This window comes from Anabrus simplex, chromosome 5 (genome assembly GCF_040414725.1).
Source record: "Anabrus simplex isolate iqAnaSimp1 chromosome 5, ASM4041472v1, whole genome shotgun sequence".
In the NCBI taxonomy this organism is placed as follows: Eukaryota; Metazoa; Arthropoda; class Insecta; order Orthoptera; family Tettigoniidae; genus Anabrus; species Anabrus simplex.
In genome coordinates this window covers 148,069,743-148,091,870 of record NC_090269.1, presented here as the reverse complement: position 1 = coordinate 148,091,870, position 22,128 = coordinate 148,069,743, and the positions used below count along the sequence as shown (strand labels likewise).

Sequence of the window (22,128 nt, the reverse complement as noted above, 5' to 3'; positions counted from 1 at the left end):
GCTGTGGTAGGTGAGAGAAGTAGTGGGAGACCATGGCAACAACAGTTAGTCAGTTTTTAATTACAGGTCAGAAGGTCAGAAGTAATTAAACGAGGCATGGAACTATACTGTGATAAGTTCACCTGAAACTCCTGCAGATATGCGAGTTACTCATCCCCCTGCGGGTGGGGACGGAAGAATAACACCCACAGTATCCCCTGCCTGTCGTAAGAGGCAACTAAAAGGGGCCCAAGGGGCTCTGAACTCTGAAAAAAACAAAAACAAAAAAAACGGATTGGCGACCACAGGGCCGTTAGCTGAGTCCTGGCATTGTTTCAACTCTTGTTCTTTTCCGACCCGTTGCTGTTAGGTTTCCGAGGGCTAGGGTATCTTTCATTTTCACGCCCTTCATGGCCCTTGTCTTTCTTTAGCTGGTCCCTTCATTTTTCGAAGTGTCGGATCCTTTCCTTTTTTTCTCCCTGATTAGTGTTTTATAGAGGATGGTTGGCTAGTTGTACTTCCTCTCAAAACGGTAATCACCACCACCTCCCCACTCCCCCGAACGGACCCTGGTTGCTACACATACGGTACAGCACGTAGCTCTAGTAGAGAAATGTTCCTTTAACAAAGTAATACAGCGGATATTATGTGGTTCTTAAAAAAAGGAGAACAGGAATCTAATGGGCCATTTTAAGTAATGGAAAGGAACACATGACAAAGCCTTGCAGACTGAACTCTGAAAGGTATAAAATTTGTGTTTAATATCTCACTTGTTTGGTTTTACAGGCTGGAAAGGAAGTGGAGGAAGTGGGCTGATGATGTTCTCGTCCACATGCTGTCTCCTAATGTCTATCGTACCCTAGATGAAGCTTTCCAGGCTTTCAACTGGTTCTCTGAAGTGAGTAATAGTACTAGTCAGTAGATTAAACCTGCAATGAGGTCAAATTAGAACATTTTAATACACAATGACAGGTCAGACAAGGACATTCTCCAGATCTCCATATTAAAAAAAGCCAGATGAACGCGGGAAAAAGGAAGAGGCAGAACGATAAAAATTAATAGAGGTGGCGAAAGATTAGGACACAGGACAAACACAAAAGGAGGACAGGAATCTAATGGGCCATTTTAAGTAATGGAAAAGAACACATGACAAATCAAGCCATAGGAACACATAGTAGGATAAATACAATCGCAGGTCAGTGTTATACAGAATTTTCTTTTATAGAAAATGTATTGATATTTCCACCTTTTAAATACAGTTGCAGTTCATTTCTATAACCTAAAGTTTGAGAATCTTTGTCATGATTAAAAACTAGAACAGTACATGTTTCAGTTCTTTTGAACCTCCTTCAGCTATGAACATTAAACATCATATATACAATCATAATTCATCAACCTGGCGGAGGTAGTCGGATTTTTGAAGGGCAGAAAAAAGTCCATTTGTCACTCCGTGTTATACAATGTCTTTTTCTTTTTTCTATTTGTTTTACATCTTCAGGGCCCACTATCTCCCACTTAAGCGACTGCAGCTATCAAGCTCGGTTTATACAATATCGGCATGTAAAAGATCAGTGTTCTCCTGACAAAATTCATTAAAACTCAGCTTACACTGGCACATCTATACTGTGAGAGTAAGAATTGTTCATTACCTCTAATAAGTTCTGCAAAAACTATTTTTAAAACATAGTCCACTATAACTATTGTTAGCTTTCAGTTTGGAGTAAAAAATAAGTCGTTTAGCCTATCGCTTTAAATTCGTAACTGCTTATCGTAGGCTGAGAATACAAGCCATTAATTTGAAGATGGCCATGTATGAAGATGCAGAGATTGTCCTTGCCCATTTGAGGTTTCATATTTGTCCTTGTATCCTCTTCCCAGTGACCTTTCATTGTGTTTATCATATTATTATCTCTCTACACAGGGTGTTTCACCTAACTTTGCGACTTGAAATAATTCTGAGATGAAACACGATACTGAAGAACTGATTTCACAGGATTGTTTCCACATAGGAAATTGGGATGGTAAACTGAGAAAATACCATATTTCTCCAAATCCAAGATGAACCCCACTTTTCCTTCAAAAAAATTAAATCAGGCTTAAAAATTCCTTTGTGAAATCTTAGTTTTATTTATAACAAATTTCAAATTTAATTGGAGAAAAAATTAAACACACACAATATCTTTTAACACACAACTATCATGTAAATTCTATCTACTTTCCCAATCATTTTCATTAGAGGTAACTGATACTGCTTTTGAAAGTTCAGGGAATTCCTCTTCAGAAGCCCACTTTCGTATCACATCTCATGTCATGGTCATTCCAACCTTTTTCACTCGCATACCTCACAATTTCATGTTCAATTTCCTAAGTGTCCTTGTTGTGGGCCACCGAATGACTTTCTTGCACAGTACGCATTTTTTGACTATATTTGTCTTCATGCCAACGCCAAACATAGGCTTTATTTATGCTGTATTTTCTTGCAGCTGAACAATTATTCTTTATTTCCGTGTGTTTAACCTTTTAAGTGCTGAGTTACCAGTTGACTGTTTGGTACCTGAGTGCTGAGTTTTTTATTCGTATGTAAAAAAATTGTAAAAGTCTCAATTTAATTTATCAGTGGGGTGATTAGCTAAAAATGTTTATAAATGTTGGTTCCTTATAAATCTAAATAAAAATGGAAAATTCTACACTTATGTTCAATATTATTTTGTGAGAAACCCAAAATTACACTTCTTGTGGCCACGCGCACATCATCTATATACAAAGTAAAGTGCCCAAAATAAAATGATTTCCTAAAATTAGTAGGCAACTAATAAATGTAACTCCTTATAAGTACATAAGTTGATATTTTAAAATACATCATAAACCTGCAGTGTGGTGACAGTTCAATGTTTTCCACTATTTGTCTGTGATATTGATTTGTTCAACCAGCTGCACCAACTCCACTGGCACAGAAGTTTATAAAAAAACAATGATTTTGGGGTTGTCATCAACACTACTTGGCTCCCAGAGTCTGTCACAGTTACTTGAAAGTCTGGTGGAGAAAATTCATCCATCCGCCACGAAAATAGTGATGAATTAGATTTTGTTTTTCTTCTTTCGTTTTGAAGGAGGCTGTGTTTCTTTCTCACGTACAATATTTCGAACACGCTCTCTATAACTTTCAAAATTGCTTAACAGTTCATTAAAATCATCCTATTCATCATCGTTTTCCGCTGTGGTTAATAACTGAAAAATTCTTTGATCCAAAATAACATTGCTGCGGGAGCAACTAGCTTGTTGTTCCGCCATGCTTGTTAACATCACAGACGAGCTCCACAGTCAAGCTCCTCAGACACCTACAAATAGCTCTGTAAGTTACTTCCCGAAGCTATAAGCCGTGATCAATTAGTTCTACATAATGCCCAAATGATGGCAGAAAATGTCAGAGATCGAATTGGCACTCGAGAGTGATATAGATTGCAATAGCCATGCATCTTATTGGGTGTGCTATTTACCAACTGATGAGTCCAACTTTGCACAGTGGGGCGAAACACTGGTAACTCAAGAGTGAACCGGAAGTTCTTGTGCACTGTTTATAGATGGGCGTAGCATTGCTGGACCGGCCGCTTCAGCCCGTCTATAAGTGGGCGTAGGACTCATCGGGTTAATAATAAATGTCACGTACAGTAGACGTGTTATAACTCTGCCACTGAGTAACCGTGGCCTTTCTACGAATTGAAAGGGCCGTATCCTAACTGTTCCAGTTCGAATGACATTTCGCATGCAGCTGGGGCTCAGAAGTACATTATGGTTGACCTTGTAGTTAGCTCAAGAGAGTAATGTTTTGATGCCATTCTGCAGATTTGAGAAACGTTTTTGTAGTGGCTAGGAGAATGTCATTCACTCTCTTCACTATTTTCCGAGAACCAGTGGCTTTGCACCGATGCATTGTACAACTGACTACCGCGGCTAACAATGTATAGTAAAGACGCGGACAATGAAGGTCGAGTTTTGTATGCGTGCGTGAAGTGAAGGAAGCAGCGTGGTTACCATGGTAGATGCGAATGGTGTTCATTACTGTTAGATCGCGAATGCAAGACAACCCTTTATTTTTCACATGAAATCTGAAAAAAATGTCTTGGATTCAGAGAAATACAGTACCTCTTTCAACTTGATATGTTATGTTTGGTTATTCTCCTGTGCAGAGCAACATTACACAACTCACTCATGTAAAAGCCTACAGAAAAGAGTGGAAATATGAATTTGATGCTTTAAAATGAGGGTTCGTTCATTGAAAGCTGTTCAGCCATTTTCTCACATTATCCTATACCAGAAAATGGCTTATTATATTATATTGTATTATATTATATTATATTATATTATATTATATTATATTATATTATATTATATTATATTATATTATATTCTTCTTGTTTTCGAATGGGTCTACTATGGACCACGTTAAGCATCATTCATTTACGGTTCTTCCTCTTTCTGTCGGCCCAGTACTTCTTCATCCTTTCGGAGTGGGCTTCTTTACGTTCTCGTGACCAGTTGTTGCCGGTCCGTTTTTTGCTACTTTGATCTTGGAATCCCTTAATTTTGTTGATGATTTTTCTGTATTCCTGTCTATTGTATACTGCCTGCTGTGATATATTATTTTCCTCCATATCCTCCTTGACCCCTTTAAGCCAGCTAGTTTTTGTCTTCCTCTTCTCCATGTATTCCAGAATTTGCTTGGCTGTTCTCTCTGGTGGCATTCTTTTAATGTGTCCGTAGAAGCAGAGTCTTCTCTTCTTGAAGGATGTTGTGATTTTTTCAGTCCTTTTGTATAGTTCCTCATTTGGTCGCAGTCTAAATTCTTGACCCACTTTCCTGGGCCCTAGTATCTTCCTCAAGATCTTCCTTTCTGTCTTTTCAATGTTTTCTAGTAAGCCCTTCCTGTTCAGTGGAATACATTCGATCGCATATAGACTTTCTGGTTTGATGACAGTGTTGTAATGTCTGATTTTTGCAGTGAATGAAACTGATTTTTTATTGTAGACATTTCGACATAACTAGTATGCTGCTTCCATCTTTCTTGCCCTTTCCTGTAATGCTATTCCTGGTAGTCCTGTTGGGGTTATCCATTTCCCTAGATATTTAAACTTCTGTACTCTTTTAACTGTTCCATATTTGGTGACAATATTTTGTGTCGTATCCTTTTTGTCCTGAATCATTAGTTCCGTCTTTTCGAAGGATATCTGAAGTCCCGTCTTTACAGCAGTCTCTTGAAGTGTTTCAATTTGTACCTTGGCTGTTTCAGTGTCTTCTGCCAGTATTGCCATATCATCTGCGAATGCTGGACAGTCAATTTTGACTCCAGATCTTCCCAGTGATATTCCATTTTCCACCCCTAATTCCGTCAGTCTCTTCCTCCACTCTCTGACCACTTTTTCAAGTATAACATTAAACAGGAGTGGTGACATCCCGTCCCCTTGTCGGACACCTGTTTCGATCTTGAATGGTTTTGACAACATACCCATAAACTTAACCTGTGATGTAGTGTGAGTGATGGTTTCTTTGATTAAATTTCTAGTTTTTTTATCTATCCCAAACTCTTCTAACGTGCTTATCAAGTTGCTCTGTCAACTGAATCATAGGCTTTCTTAAAATCCACAAATACAATCACTAGATTTTTGGCTGTGAGTGCACGTAGTTGTATTATGGAGATTAGGTTGAAAATTTGCTCGCTGCATGATCTCCCTTTCCGGAATCCTGCCTGGTATTCACCAAGTTCTTTTTCTATTATCCCTTCAGTCCTGTTTTGTAGTGCCTTGGATAGAATTTTAGAGGCAACTGGTGGCAATGATATTCCTCTGTAATTGTTAACGTTTGTTCTGTCTCCTTTTTTGTGCAGCGGGTGTATTAATGATGTCTTCCATTCCTTTGGGATGCTCTCCGTCTGCCAAATCTCCTCAAACAGTGCTTCTAGCTGAGTAAGTGTTCTCCGGCATATTTCAATAACTCTGCAGCTATTGAATCTTCACCTGACGTCTTATTGTTCTTCAGTCCTGTTATTATTCCCCTGATTTCTTCTTTATTAGGTGGTTCTGAGTCCGGTGTCTGGTTCTTGGGTTTCTCAAACATTAGAGTTTCCTCAGGTTTTTTACAGTTCAGTAGTTTCTGGAAATAATTTGCAAGGTGTTGGCCATTCTGTTCATTTCCAGTGATTAGATTTCCTTCGTCATCTTTGAAGCATAGGGTTGGTGGTTTGTATCTTGTTAAGTTCCTCCTGAATGTCTGGTAGAAATTACGTGTATTGTTTTTAACGAAATCTTCTTCTAGTTTCTTTAGTTGCTGTGTGTCATAATGTTTCCATTCACCTCTTCTGGTTTCTTAGTTGAGTTCCATTTCTTCCATGTCTGAGCCCTTCTTTGTAGTGCTTCTTCGCAAACTTCATTCCACCACGGATGTTTCTTCTTTTTACTTCGTAGGATCGTTTGTTCCGCTGCTTGTTGTATTGATGTTGCCATCTCAGTCCAACTGTGACTTTGAATGTTATTTATCCTGTTCTGGTATTCATTCACAGTCTGCTGATTGAACTTCAGATCTTCTATTCTGTATCTTGTAATTTTTGTACCACTACTTTTTCTCCTTTCTGGTGTTAATTTCATCTTAATTTTTGTCAGATAGTGGTCAGAGTCGAAGTTTGCTCCTCTAGCTACATGTACATCTTGAATTTCTCTGGAGTTTTCATAACTGATTGCAACATGGTCAATCTGAAATTCGCCCAATAATTTGTTAGGTGATATCCATGTTTGTTTCTTTGGCTTCTTCTGGAACTTGGTGGTCATGATGTTCAAATTGAATTTTTCACACAACTCTATCAACCTCTTACCATTCATGTTTGTCTTGCTGTGAGCCGTGAATTTTCCTGTGGTTCTTGATGGTTCATTCCTTCCAATTCGTGCATTGAAGTCTCCTAGCGGAATTACAACATTTTTCTCTGGAGTATTTCCTAGGATTTCTTCCAGACCTTCCCAACATTTTTCTACTTTCTGTGGATTTTGTTGGTTGTCCTTATTTATTGGTGCATGTGCATTTATTATTGTGTATTTCTTGTTCTTGTTTTTGAAAGTTAGTGTTGACATCCTTGGTGAGGTGGATTTGAATTCCGTTATCTTATCTGCCAGTGAATTGTGTACTACAAATGCTGTTCCAAACATCCAGAGACCTTTAGTGTTTTGTATTTTCTCTGCTGGTTTACCTTTATAAATCCTGTAGTTGTGTGTTTGTACCGTATTTTCGTCTCGGTATCTTGTTTCTTGTATAGCTAATATTTTCATCTCTTGTTCATCCATCATTTTAATCAGTTCCATTTGTTTCCCTATTTTCAACATCGAGTTTACATTCAGTGTCCCTACGAACGTTCTGTGTTTACATTTGTGATTTGTCTTTGGGATTCTAAGACCCTCCGACTGGTCTTGACTTGCGCAATGCTGCTGGACCCCCGGATCCGAATGCCCAGCTTCGGTAGCTTCGCCACTACAAGGATATGAGTTACTCATTGCACCTTTCATGACTGATACTTGTTTAGAGCTTGTGCTTCTAGAAATTTGCATTTCCATCTGCTACAACTTGGTTCGCTGCACCAAGAAGTTTTCCAGGCCGCCCCTAACATGGGGAACAGTCGCCACGGGAATGGCAGAGTGCTTTTTAGGCGGCACTCACTCGCCTTGTCACATTATTTTGAGAAATTATATATAGATACAATGTGCTCCACACAACCGTGGGTGACCTGCACGTCTGGATGTGGGATGATGAAATAGGGAAAGGGTGAAACATGGTGTCATTACCGAGCCTACTCCTGTCGAATAACACCAAGGGTGTCTGTTCAAGGCTTAACATCTCCATCCAACGGCCGATTCACCATCAACAGTGTCATATGCCCTCACTCCATATGAACACTGCGGAGAGGTTCGGAATTGAATCCAGACTTTTGACACGCAATCTAATGATTATAAATTGTATCCCACCACCTGCCGGCCAACATTCTGATGGTGAAAATATTTTCCACCAATGAAACTCAAACCGGCTAACCACGGTGTCTGACCATACAGTCTTGGTGCCCCAACGATCTTGACAACCAGGTGGTCTAACATAGACAATGAAGTGCAGTTTTGCCTCTGATGTGTTAGTGCGGCATTTGCTTGTCTCCTTAGAAGTGTCCATGGCATTGGTGTCTAGACCACCGTTATGTTTACAAGGCCAACACTTCTTGTGGATGTGACACTTAAAATATCAAGGCCGAGCCGAGTGGCTCAGACGGTTTGAGGCACTGGCCTTCTGACCCCAACTTAGCAGGTACGATTCTGGCTCAGTCCGGCGGTATTTGAAGGTGCTCTAGAACTCTTCTCCTCAGCCATCTGTGAACGCATTATGAACTATCTATTGATGCACTTGTCAGAAAGTCATTATACTCATCAGCGATGACAACAACACACCATAATATATCTGACAGTCCCTATTGGTTATAAACCATCAAAAATCAGAACAAAGAGGCATGTGTCACATTAACAGATTTCAGTGTATACATACTCAAAATACTCGCTCAGAAATTCAGGAAATTAGGGTATAGGACAGTATTCACAGCAAAGAACAAAATCCATAAGAGGAGTAGCATCCATTGATGGATATGAACTATACAGATGTGATCAATTACCTTGATGTTGATGATACTATCCCAGTTGTGTGTATGTGCAGGTTGGAGAATGGGACAAACATTTCCCGGCATGGGAAAGGTTCATGATCGTGTATGTTGGAGCAGTCGCCATGTGGCTGATCAGCAAGAGATTAAAGAAAAGGTACGTTTTGTTAATTGTTCTGAAAAAAATCACCTTTATTGTTAGAATAATCAAGCCTTTGAAAAGTGTGTATTGAAATAATTAGGCATAATTGCACATATGAAATAGAAGTCATTACTTATTTTTGTATTTTGTTTTGCTGTGCTAAGGAGAATGTGATTATTATTTTCTTCTTTTTTTAATCGCTAAATTATTTTCGTTGGTCAAGATATACAGTGAGTTTTTCTCATTGGTTGCCTGGCAGGTGCGCCCAGCTTATCTGCCTGCCGTTCACCCATTACTTCCTGTTACACAACGCAGCGACAGCATGGTAATGCTCACACTTCGCAGTTCAGCTCCGTGCTTAGAACGTGTATTAAGTGTTGACCTGTTGCTCCAACTGTTGTCAAGTTGTGAAGTGTTACTTCGGGGTATAATTCTCATAATGTGTACACGGTAGAGGAAAGGGTGTTTATGTACGATAATTATGTGAAAACAGAGTTTTGCAGGGAAGTCTTTACGCGATTTGTAACACAATTTCCAGTTGTACGCCCTCCACATAGAGAGACCGTGCAGAAACTTGTAAGCAGATTGCGAGGAACTGGTTCTTTACTTGACAGGAAGCAAAATGTTAAAAAACTTGTACTTAACGAGGAAAATGTAAATGAAATCGCAGAAAGATTAGAACATACACCTACGAAATCCCTAAGACGATTTGGACAAGAAGCCGGGGTTTCAAAGCGCTGAGCACGATGGGCTATCAAAATTGAAGGTACGAGGTTATTTTCGTAATTATTAATATTAATAAATCTCTTAATTTTAATTGTTATCTCATGTCATGCACGGATAAAGTTAATACAGATGTTGATTCCCAAAGGGAATTTAAAATATTTGTGCTAAGTCCCAACTGATGAGCCTAACTTAGCACACGAGGGCGAAACGCAGGCAACCAAGAATGAGTTCACTGGAAAATTTATAATGTCCAATAACGGACCATTATATTGGTATTATAAATTTACTCATTCGGGACAAATATTTTAAATTCCCGTTGGGAATCAACATCTGTATTATCTGATAGCCAGGCAGGCATCAAATTTTGGAAATGAGACATAGCTCTCATAGTGCATTGGCACTGCTGGTGGCTTCAAGTAGCCTATGCAGTGGCCTCCATGGTATGCACTGGCCTTGCGTCTTGGGTGGTGTGCTAAGTCCCAACTGATGAGCCTAACTTAGCACACGAGGGCGAAACGCAGGCAACCAAGAATGAGTTCACTGGAAAATTTATAATGTCCAATAACGGACCATTATATTGGTATTATAAATTTACTCATTCGGGACAAATATTTTAAATTCCCGTTGGGAATCAACATCTGTATTATCTGATGGCCAGGCAGGCATCAAATTTTGGAAATGAGACATAGCTCTCATAGTGCATTGGCACTGCTGGTGGCTTCAAGTAGCCTATGCAGTGGCCTCCATGGTATGCACTGGCCTTGCGTCTTGGGTGGTGTGCTAAGTCCCAACTGATGAGCCTAACTTAGCACACGAGGGCGAAACACAGGCAACCAAGAATGAGTTCGCTGGAAAATTTATAATGTCCAATAACGGACCATTATATTGGTATTACGGATAAAGTTGTTGTTATGCCGGGGTGTAGGGAGTAATGAATCAACGGGAGGCAGATAAGCTGGGTGCGCCTGCCGGCCAACCGATGAGAGAAACTCGCTGTAATAGCCGTATTTCTCTCTCCGAATGTGATTTTGGTGTATCAACCTATGAACCAAGCCATTTTGGGAACACTCCAGAAAGTATGAACATTGAGATGATGTGAATGGATATTCTATATTAAATGATTTTAATTAAGGAAAAAATGTTGCTCCTGACTTTCAGTATGGCCTTTATACGCGTTTGTCATCTGGGTGCACAAAAAGTAAATGCATATCAAACTACTTCCAATTGTTCAAAATAGGGCTATACATATCCTGATACTAAATTCATATACAGCAAATTCTGTCGTATACACTCAGTCAAATATTATGCCTAACTAACTGTTAACCAAAACACAACATAATCTAATCCGTAATAACTTTCACCTACTCTTGAACACTAATATCCACCAATATAACACAAAGTACAGAAATCCTCTACACCAATCACATAACTCCATCAATTCTGGTACATCTAGTTTGTTCAAGAACAGTGATCTCCCCAGAAATTTTCATCAGCCAAGTGGCAGGAATGAGTAACCGGGCGGGGAATACTACGTAAAATATGAATATGATAAAATATCAATTTATCCCCCTCAGGACATTAACAATAATATCAGACAGGTAAACATTAACTGCAAAATTTAATTTTAGTGTTATTATCACGAACAAGACGTAAGAGTAGTTTGTACTTCTAGTGTTCTACTGCTCGTTCATAATCGTACAACTCTGGAGCTTATCACTCGGTTGCTGTGGATTGCCATACAGGTTTGTAACATCATACAGAATCGAATGCTTGTATGCGATTCAACGCTAATCCACACACTGCTTGCGCACGATGCTACGCGAAAATCAAGCTAAACATTTATATAATTGATGCAATTTTAAACAGTTTGACATATTTTAATTTGGTGCACGACTCAGATATATATTAATATTATGTAACTAGCATATATCTATGTTATGTTAGCCAGGCGGTCTGTAAAGGAGAACACTGAAGAAGTATAATGGGTATTATCTTCAAGGGTTTCTTGCTATTTATGAATTTGCTTTGTTTATTGAGGTTTAAAATGATATAAATAAATAAATAAATAAATAAATAAATAAATAAATAAATAGATAAAAAGAATTCTTGATAGTACAAGGAGAGGCAGCAAAAGGTTACTGCACTATGCTGTAGATGTTAGGGGAGCAGATTGCCCACAATCCATTATTACACTAACCAGGAAGCTGTAACAGAGTAGGGCAGCGTTCAGTTTCATTACGGTAGACCTTACCTTCCATCAAAGCTGCTGTTGAAAATAATGTCCAGTTTCCTGAATTCAAACCTTACGTTGGCAACACTAATTCTGGAACACTCGTATCTTCACCTCTTATTAACAGTTGACTCCTAAGAGAAAATTATATTTTTCTACCTTTCAATACATTGTTAAGAAAGACTTTACACTATTAATAAAGAATGAAAAGACATTTTTAACACCAGAACATGTTTCGGTTCCCACTGGACCATCATCAGCTGGTTGACAAATAAATTAACAGGATATATTTTAAAACATTACTAGAAAAATATGATACATGAAAGAGATGGTGTGTTGTGAAAAATAAAAGTTCTTTAAAACATAGCGCGATGATTTTATAAAGTCCACTTGATGCAAGTCTTAATGCTAAATACACACATCATTATTTAAAAATATTACAGTATTACAAATTATAGTGAGGTGATTTAAAATTCACTTGTTAGTCTTAATACTAAATACACAGTGTGTTACATTTGTAAAAATGAAGTCATCTTGTTATCGTGTTAAAAGAAACTGTTATTGTTCCGACGGAGAAATGGACCAATATGTAAGTTAATTGTGGGAACTCCTTTTGTTTCATCTGTGATGGACTCTTATTTAATACAGGACAGAGCTTATACGGTAGTGTCTAATACGGTAAAATCACTTGTTCGGATTGACTCGTTGTTATTGTCTGTAGAAGTCTAAAAATAAAGAAATAATCTCATAAATTAATATCACAACAGGGAGGTGAACTATCAAGAAATATAAAAAATTAGTACTCACTCCGTGTCCTTTGGTCCTTCCGAGCAGGCTCCGTGCTATATGCACTGTCAGATTGTGTTGATGCTAGGCTGATTGCTTACGGGCAATGAGTTTCCATAAAATAATTTTCCGCCTTTTCAATACTCTATATAAATATAAAGTATTGACAAATACAAATAATTATAAAGTATTGACAAGGCGGAAAATTATTTTATAGAAATTTCTATATAAGTCAATACGGACCAAAATGGTGAAAATAGTCAATTACGGGCAATGAGGTCAGGCTGCTGTTGCTGTTGAGGGAAGTTGGCAGAGGAGAGGAAGTTAGAAAAATACAATTTTCTCTTAGGAGTCTATTTTTAATGATTTGTAAGTCAATACAAAATCATCATGAGGTTTATTGTGTGTAATCTCCACCTTTCAGTCATCTGCTTTCATTCTCCTGGGCTTTAAGAGTATGTGGAGAGTTCTTGTACACTTCCTGTTTTAAAGTTCCCTGCAAATAAGAATCACAGACCCTTAAATTTGTGAACTGTTCTGTCATACGATTTCTTCTTTAGGAGAAATGTCTGTTCTCAAGTACTGTACTTCCACAAACCTACTACGCTGGTGTAGCAGGGGGAGAGGTGATACTCCCACGTGGCAGATAAGGGGTTCCTCACCAGCTTGCCGGCAGACTTGAGCGAAATAAAATAGCTCTCGCAGACCAAACACACAACCCCCTGTGGGTGGGGGACGCAGATGAAGAATACATCCGCGGTATCCCCTGCCTGTCGTAAGAAGTGACTAAAAGGGGCGACCAAGGGATGATTACATTTGAACCATGAAACTACTTGTGCTTAGTACCATTATGTGAGGAAAACCATGGGTCGATGTTACTTGCAGTTAGTACCACCACGTGAAGAACACCCTGGATCTATGTTACCAATGAGTAGGTGCCTTCATGTGACAAACACCCTGGTTCTGTAGTTAGTAGGATCTACGATCGTGTGTATACTACCAAAGCGGGGGAGTGGGCATTGGCTGCGCGAACTAATGTCCATGTGCTGTAATGCTGTGCTGGAATGTGTCTGTTCCCCTGGTTCAGAATGGATCTGTGCTACCTATGAGTAGTACCACTTTACAAGAAAAACCATGGGTGTACATTGCCTGTGTGCGACATACGATAGGTCTACATTTCTTGTGATTAGTACCACCATTAGAGAAACACTATGAGTCTACGTTACCTGTGATTAGTGCCACTATAGGAGGAACACCATGGTTCTACCTCCCAGTGATTAGTTCCATTATGAGGTGCCAGTGACTTGGATTTGGACCTGTTTAGATAATAATTCATCATCCCAGTAATTCTTGCTTTGTGAAGTGGATCCACTGATTGTTTTGTTTCACTATGATTTTTTCATCATCGTTCATTTTAGATTCTAGTCAGTGGATAAATCTTGAAATTTTAATTTTTGTTTCGTTCACCTCTTACCATTAGGGGCAGGCCTATCTGTTAGGCCCCTTTAAACAACAGACATCATCATCATCATCGTCAGTACTGTACTTCACCATACTGATAACTAACGCGAATAATGTTCGACAACATGTGTAGAAATGCAACCTGCAATGTGCGCAACAAAAACTTCTCTCACCGAGCAAGTTGGCCGTGCGGTTAGCGTCATGTACCTATGAGATGGTGGGTTTGAATCCCACCATCAGCACCTCTGATGATGGTTTTGCGTGGTTTCCCATTTTCACAGCGGGTAAATGCTGGTGGCTGTACCTTAATTAAGGACACGGCTGCTACTTTCCCGGTCCTAGCCCATTCCCATCCTTGCGTCGCCGAAAACCTTCAGTGTTGCATTTTAAGAATCTCATAATTGTTCCATGTTGACTTTACAGTAAAAAAAAAAAATTTGTAATAATATACAGGATGATATTTCAGATACGATTGATACTTCTCTACAAAGCTTCAAGAACAAGTGATTTTTGTATATTCTTATTTATGATTTTTGGTTATGTTTTCTTTAATTTATTTTATAAACTAAACTGAACCCCATGGCGCAACAGCTGAAGGACCATGACCTACCAAGCGACCACTGCTCAGCCCAAAGGCTTACAGATTATGAGGTGCACAATGATCCTCTCGGCCATTATTCTTGGCATTCTATCCCGGGGGCGGTATTCACTGTCACATAGCTCCTCAGTTGTAATCACGTAGGCTGAGTGGACCTCAAACCAGCCCTCAGACCCAGGTAAATATCCCTGACCTGGCCGGGAATCAAGCCCGGGGCCTCCGGATCAGAGGCAGGCACGCCACCCTTACACCACGAGGCTGGCGTAAAAGGACTCCTGCAATATTAAACCACTAACAAAAAAATATCTCCACTTGTAAATTAACATTCCTTTTGTACCCTTATGCCGGCCCCATGGTGTAGGGGCAGCGTGCCTGTCTCTTACCCGGAGGCCCCGGGTTCAATTCCCGGCCAGGTCAGGGATTTTTTCCTGGATCTGAGGGCTGGTTCGAGGTTCACTCAGCCTACATGATTAGAATTGAGGAGCTATCTGATGGTTAAATAGCGGTCCCGGTCTAGAAAGCCAAAAATAACAGCCAAAAGGATTTGTCGTGTTGATCACATGACACCTCACAATCTGCAGGCCTTCGGGCTGAACAACGGTCGCTTGGTAGGCCAAGGCCCTTCAAGGGCTGTAGTGCCATGGGGTTTGGTTTTGTACACCTACCGCTAACCATGTTTCCTGTGCTGCCTGACCGTGCACTCTATTCCCATCATTCCCAGTCCACCTGCACAGCAGCACTGACTAAAGCATCGGTAACTTTTCGCTGCCTCTCTCTGGAGCTATGAGTTCCCAGAATATGATGACATACTTTCAATTTTCAGGCACAGTTTGAAGGACGATGTTCGCCAGTCCCTGTATGATGAGTGCAATGTGTGGCTGAGAACCCTGAAGAAGCAAGGCACCAAGTATCTTGGCGGGAGCAGTCCCAACCTCGCCGACCTGGCAGTGTACGGAGTCCTCAGCAGCATTGAAGGCTGTAGAGCCTTTCAGGACCTGCAGGCCCACACGAAGATGGGAGGATGGTACCAGGACATGCAGCAGTTTGTCCAAAAACATGGTGGAGCCATGCTCATGAGCAGTTGAACTTTTTCTTACGAGACCACATAGTCGTTTAGTTAGAAACTCTTCTTGCTATGTTTGCATTTGTCCTTGCTGAGATTGTGTTATGTTATTCACTTGTCTCTAGCAGTATGTAAGACAGTTTGGAAGGTAATGCTCCTCCTCCTCCTCCTCCTCCTCACAGAAGGTTGCCTTTTTGTTTCTCATATCATAGTTGATGTGTCGGGGATGATGAACCACTGTCAGAGGTTGCGTGGTCAGCCCACATCAACATATACCTTCTATGGTCAGTTGTATGAGGCTGTTTTTGTGACCAAAATAGGCTGCTTTGCTGGTTTGTGCAAGGTTTTTTTTAGTGGTAAAGTGGCATCCTGGTGGTGGCTGGTACAGCAAGGGCTGTTCCAAAGTATCTGGACAAAACAGTAGTCTGTGTTTGTGATAAAGTTTTGGATGTTGAAAATCACTGGGCTCAGTGTCTCTCAGACAAGTCTCTGTAGGATCGGCTGTGTCTACCAAATGTGGTAGTATGTATATTTATATATTAATTTGTATAATAGCAAAGGTTACTTCATAATTCCTCAACAGTGAGGCATCAAGCCACAGCTTGTACCATCTTAACAGTATGCTAACACGCTACTAAGTCTGAAACTGACAGTACTAGTACCAGTGATACCAGCTGCCGCATTGTACGTAGTGAAGGCCCTTGGAACTACACCAACTGTTACACAGTATCTTAAAGAAAATTATCAAGGAAAATTTATTTTTTCAAGAACCTTCAGATTATACGCTTTAAAATGAGGGTACGTTCATTGAAATCTTTTCAGACATTTTCTCACAATTTCCTATACCAAAAAATGACTTATTATATTACATTTTGAGAAATTACATATAGATACAACATGCTCCACACAACCCTGTTGCAACTACAAGGGTGTCTTACATGCCCTCGATTAACAAGTTTAAAATAACGCTCAGTAAAGTTTAGTTTACGGTGCTTAGTCTGGTTTACAAGTGTGAGCATTTGGATAGAAAAAGTCTGTGAATGCCTTATGGAAGACTGGGAACAGAATAGCTGTAATTGCTCAATGCTGAAAGTTTCACTTTGTAATAACCACCACAGCACCAGCTGCCATAATTGTCAATCTTGACTCATTAACACCTGATCTTTAAAGCCCATGTTTACAGATTGAATCACACTCTCCTTTATTGCATTTAGGCTTCTGATTGATAAAATTTCAGATCTTTTCTTTATGTTATTGTTACTGTATTTACTCAAATAAAATGTGCACCTAATTTTTTTAAATCACATTGTGTAAACAGGAGCACCACAGTTCCAATGGTGTGTGGCCTCTGTAGAGGCCCTATTGCAGGTCCTTTGAGTTGACACCTATGGGCGACATACGTGTCTGTGAGTAGGGGGTTTTACCTAGGAAGAAATCTTATGTTGAAGATGGCACGGAGATTCAATCTCTGAGCTAGATAAAATACTAATCAAGCTCAAAATCCCCTGTCCAGCTGGGAATTGAACCCAGGACCCCTTGAGCCAAAGGCCAGCATGCTAACGAGTTTTGCCATGCTGAATGGCTCAGAGGTTGAGCCGCTGGCCTTTTGACCGCAACTTGGCAGGTCCGATCTTTCCTCAGTCCGGTGGAATTTGAAGATACTCAGATACTCCAGCCTTGTGTCGGTAGATTTACTGACATGTAAACGAACTCCTGCGGGACAAAATTCTGGCAACTCGGCGTCTCCGAAAACCATCAAAAAAGTAGTTTGTGGGATGTAAAAACCATAATATTATTACTAATGAGTTAGCCATGAAGTTTACATGGTTGGATCTTAGCGAAGTCCAGTTTCTTCTTCATAACCAAGAAATTTTCTTGCTGGGTTTAGGAATATCCCAAGCTCAGATTGGATTATTCTATCCATTGAGTAGCCCACTGTACAGGAAATGGAACAGTTCCTTGCTAGACACTCAGCTTAACATAACAGTGGATGCTTATACGGTATGCCTATTGCTGTCTTCTTCTTCTTCTTCTTCTTCTTCTTCTTCTTCTTCTTCTTCTTCTTCTTCTTCTTCTTCTTCTTCTTCTTCTTCTTCTTCTTCTTCTTGTGCTTCCATATCCACTTAGTGGATGTTAGCCATTATTTCTTTACTGATTGCTGCTCAAAGCTGTTCAAAGCTAGATTTTCCATTTCTTACCCCCAGAGTCGTTCTTTTACCGAGACCTCACTTCCCTTCAATCTTACCTTGCATGATGATGTAAAAGAGACTTTATTTCTCTGCGTACTGCCACACATTAGCAAAATATTCCATGTCTCTTGCACATTTCCTCGATTTTCTCTTGCACTCCAGCACCACCATATTTCACTTTCCTATGAAGACCTGGAATAGGCAAGTGTGGATGTCTTATTGTATTTCTAGATAATACATCCAAAGAACAAGAACTTGTGGTCATTCTTTTACCCATGTTATTCCCCTTTCATTACTGCTAGAAACTTGTGGGACACCTGTATATGAAAGAATTTAGATTAAGACTGTGGAACATTTTGCATGTTCACACTACCTATTCTGTTTCCTTGATTTACTGGTGCTTTCAGGGATGTGTGAGTCCACTACTGTGCCTGTTCAGTATTTTTATCCTTTGATGTCCATGTAAAACTGTAAGTTTATTTGCAGTCTTGTATACTTATTTTAATTGCTCAATACAAAACAGTGTTAACTTGAATGAGATGTAGATATTACAGGTTTGTATATAGTCAGGGTTGTTAATATTGAAGTAAAGTAGGATGAGAGCAACAAAACTAAATTTTATTCAAGGAACCCAGTTATTGTTTATGAAAGAGACTTCTTCTGTGGAGCTGGAACAGAAATTCACACTATAATATAGAAATGTATGTTCTTTCCCTTCTCCAATTAACTTTGTATCATGTTGTTGATCAATGACTTCCATCTGCTTATATCCCTTCACCACTTCTGTTCAAATATTTCTTCCAAGTCTCCCACTTTCCTGCTCCAACCATCTTCTTCTGGGTCTTGCGCCTTTTACTTTCATTTCAGATACTCGTTCATTCCCTGCAGGTGCCCAGACCTTCTCAGTTGCGACTGTCTCTGTCTCGGTGGTCACCCGTGTTTTTGCTCCGTGTATCAGGATTGGTACAAGTAGCTTTTGTACTGAGTTTCTTTGAACCTATCATTATTCCACACCAGTCTCAGAACCCTCCTGCTAACTGCAGTGAACGCACACGCATGCATGTGTCATCTCATGCTGTATGATCTCAAACCCAGCAGAGATAGGCGGATTTTTTAAGTGAAGGGCGGAAAAAAGTCCATTCAACACTCCATGTCGTAAGATGTCGCCATGAAAAAGATCTCTGCAGAGACGTTTCGTGTTTACTCGACAAAGTTCATTAAAAACTCAGCCATAGACGCCCAAGAGGGATTCGGTTTACTCTGCCATCTAGTAGGCCTAGAGTAAAACAGAACGTCGAAATTGACGAGCAGGCAGCCAGATGGCGTCGAATTAAACTGTCTACACATGGTAGCTGAGGTCGTACGATGATGATGATGATTATTATTATTATTATTATTATTATTATTATTATTATTTTATTATTATTATTACCATCTCCTGATATCTCACTTGCCAAGTATTAAACTTCTTTATGGCTGGCCATTCACATTCATGGACCCTCTTGCATTCGTCTTCTTTCTTGTTCCTGCATCCTCAATTCTTTAACTCCATGCATTAATTTGGTCTTGTATTTGTTCCTCATTACCCCGTCAGCTCTTGATCATCATTCTAAATGCTGAATCTCCTCCATGAACCTGTCACCTTACATTCAGGAGATAGCGGGTTTGAACCCCACTGTTGGCAGCCCTGAAATGGTTTTCCATGGTTTCCTGTTTTTACACCAGGCAAATGCTGGGGCTGTACCTTAATTAAGGCCACAGCCGCTTCCTTCTCACTCCTACCCCTTTCATATACCGTCATCACCTTAAGACCTATCTGTGTCGGTGCAACGTAAAAGCAAATTGTTGTACTTGATGTATGTATCTTGAACAGGATTTGAAACAACTTCTTGTGCACTTTTACATTGATAGCTGCCAAAATGGATTTCGTGAATTTCACTAGTACATACGTATTTTCTTGTTAAGAAACTATTCAGTTCTCATTCCCGTGTTTAAGTAGATCTCTAGTGATTCCCTTATAAGAACATTTTCCTATGTGCAGTCTGTCACTCATATCTCTCTCTATCTCTCTCTCTCTCTCTCTCTCTCTCTCTCTCATATGCATGCACACATACACACATTAGACAAAGGTATTTCCTTTGCCTGTAATGTACTCAAGCGAAACTCTTCTTTATTTTGTATATACCTGAATTGCTTATACATTAGTTCCAACAGAAAATTGTGTGATTAGTACTTTGGCATGATGTTACCTGGGTTATGAATATTACATAGTTGCAAATACTGTCAAATTCTGTACATAATATTCAAATAATAAAATTCTGTTGTTTGTTTCTGTTGTTTTGTTTTGGTGTGCCAACATCATATAGTGTTCACTTACTTCTGCTCAATTTTACCCCAGATCCTCAGAATATGCCAGACATATTAACAACATTTTCAAGTTCCCATTTAAAAGGCTATATGTACGTGGGCTTAAATACAGCAGTGACAATGTAGTCCAGACACTTGCACAAGATCGGGCATACAGAAATAGGACATGGGAGCGGTCAGGTGGCGCTCAATTTGTAGTGTGCATTTGATGGACATCCAGTTGGAAGTGTCGTTGCTATGTGGTGCTGAAGTGAAGAGTGTCAATTTCATCTCTGTTAAAACATGTTTTCAAAAGGTGATCAGCATTTGTGGAGTAAAATCGAGGTTGCCCGCGACAAAAATGCATCAGAATGTTATCAAAGATTACGTGAAGCCTGTGGCAAGAATGCATTACCGTATAGGACGGTTGCATGATGGGCAAGGCGTTTCATGTGTGTCGGATTAAGACTGTGGATTTGCACTGCACAGGTCAGTCGTCCATTCCTCAAGATCAGATTGATATTGTCAGTGGTCTTGTTTCCGTAGACCATCAATGGACTATCTGGGAATTATCCATAGAGGTTAGTCTTAGTCATTAAACAGTGTGGCACATACCGACAAAATGACTTAACATGAGGAAAAATGCGTCCCATTTGGTTCTACATCAACTCACCGATGTACAAAAAGCCATTAATCTCATTTTTTGGTCCGTATTGACGACTTGATTACATTCAATTCACAAAGTATACATTTATTAATTCACCTATTCAATACATACAGTACCACGTTTTGTGGTTAAATAATCATAAAAGATTGAAAAGTTGTGGACATGTTTCGCCCTTCTTATTGGGCATCATCAGCACATTAGCTAATCTTAAAACAAACAGTTTTATTAAGAATGATTACACTATTGTTTATGAAAAATTGAGATGAGGTATGTTGTGATATTAAAACATTATTTCTTTGAAATTGGATGAAAAGTACAAACACATGTTAAAATTATTTTAGTATGTTTTCAATATTGTCTAAAAAATAATTTATAATGATAAGAAGTTTTTAAAAATCGGCATGTATGTGGAAACTGAAATGGATCCTCTTCTTAATGAAAGTCAGTAATATTTGCCGTGGTCGCTGCTAAGTAGATCAGAGGATGAATTTGTTTTAAATTATGCATTCCAACTGTTAAAATTAAGTGAAGGAGAAGCAAATGGTGTTCCTTCGTTGAGTTGAATTGGTAAGTACACTCTGGTGTAATTGTAGAAATGGAGTATAAGTTGGAGATTTATCTATGTTTGAAAGTTATGTTGATTGTCACATATAAGTGTGGTTTTCAGATGTTGTTGGAATCTCGACGGATAGAATGTTGTTAAACTGCAAAAGAATAAAAGGCGTATTTGATGTGTGTGTTTAAAACGTATGTGATAGTACAGTGTTGTGATTTGCGTGAAATTGGGTACTTACTCAAATGTCGTGTATCTATCTTGTTTTGTTAGCAGCATTGGTCTGACTGGAGTTCCTACTTTGCGTGTTGTATGAATGTGGCGGAAGGAGGGGAGCGAGTTGAGGGAGGGTAGAACTGGGCGGAGTATTACACGTTGGTGTTGGTGTGGGAGGGGGACTGTTTGGAGGGACAATTGTAGGTTTAGTGGTCAGGGGGATAAGTGGAGTTGTTGGATTAACGATTTTAAGTATTCATGGGATCTTATTATGCTTTGGAATGATTGTTTCTAATAACTTGGGCGTTAATGTATATCAAGAACTCTTGACCTCCGTGTCATCGTTAAGGTTGCGATCTTTATTAAAGGTTTTGTCTAGAAAAATATAAATATTCTCTAATTCATTTAGCAGTTTACCCTTATTAGTAATCCAGATTATTGTAAGATCCTTTTCTATTGAGGTAAAATGGTGACCTGTTTCCTTCATATGCGTACTCATAG

General features: G+C 39.4%; 1 protein-coding gene across 1 annotated transcript in view; it reads left to right on the top strand.

The window, feature by feature from the left end:
* The window catches only part of Su(P) (prostaglandin E synthase Su(P)), an 84,161-nt gene extending 64,000 nt beyond the window's left edge, over nucleotides 1-20,161 (top strand). The window contains exons 4-6 of the mRNA XM_067147152.2: nucleotides 766-877; nucleotides 8,707-8,807; nucleotides 15,417-20,161. Of these exons, the coding sequence (XP_067003253.1) occupies nucleotides 766-877; nucleotides 8,707-8,807; nucleotides 15,417-15,678 (475 nt within the window). The 3' untranslated portion in view covers nucleotides 15,679-20,161. The remainder of the gene's footprint in view (nucleotides 1-765; nucleotides 878-8,706; nucleotides 8,808-15,416) is intronic.
* Nucleotides 20,162-22,128: the final 1,967 nt, after the last annotated feature.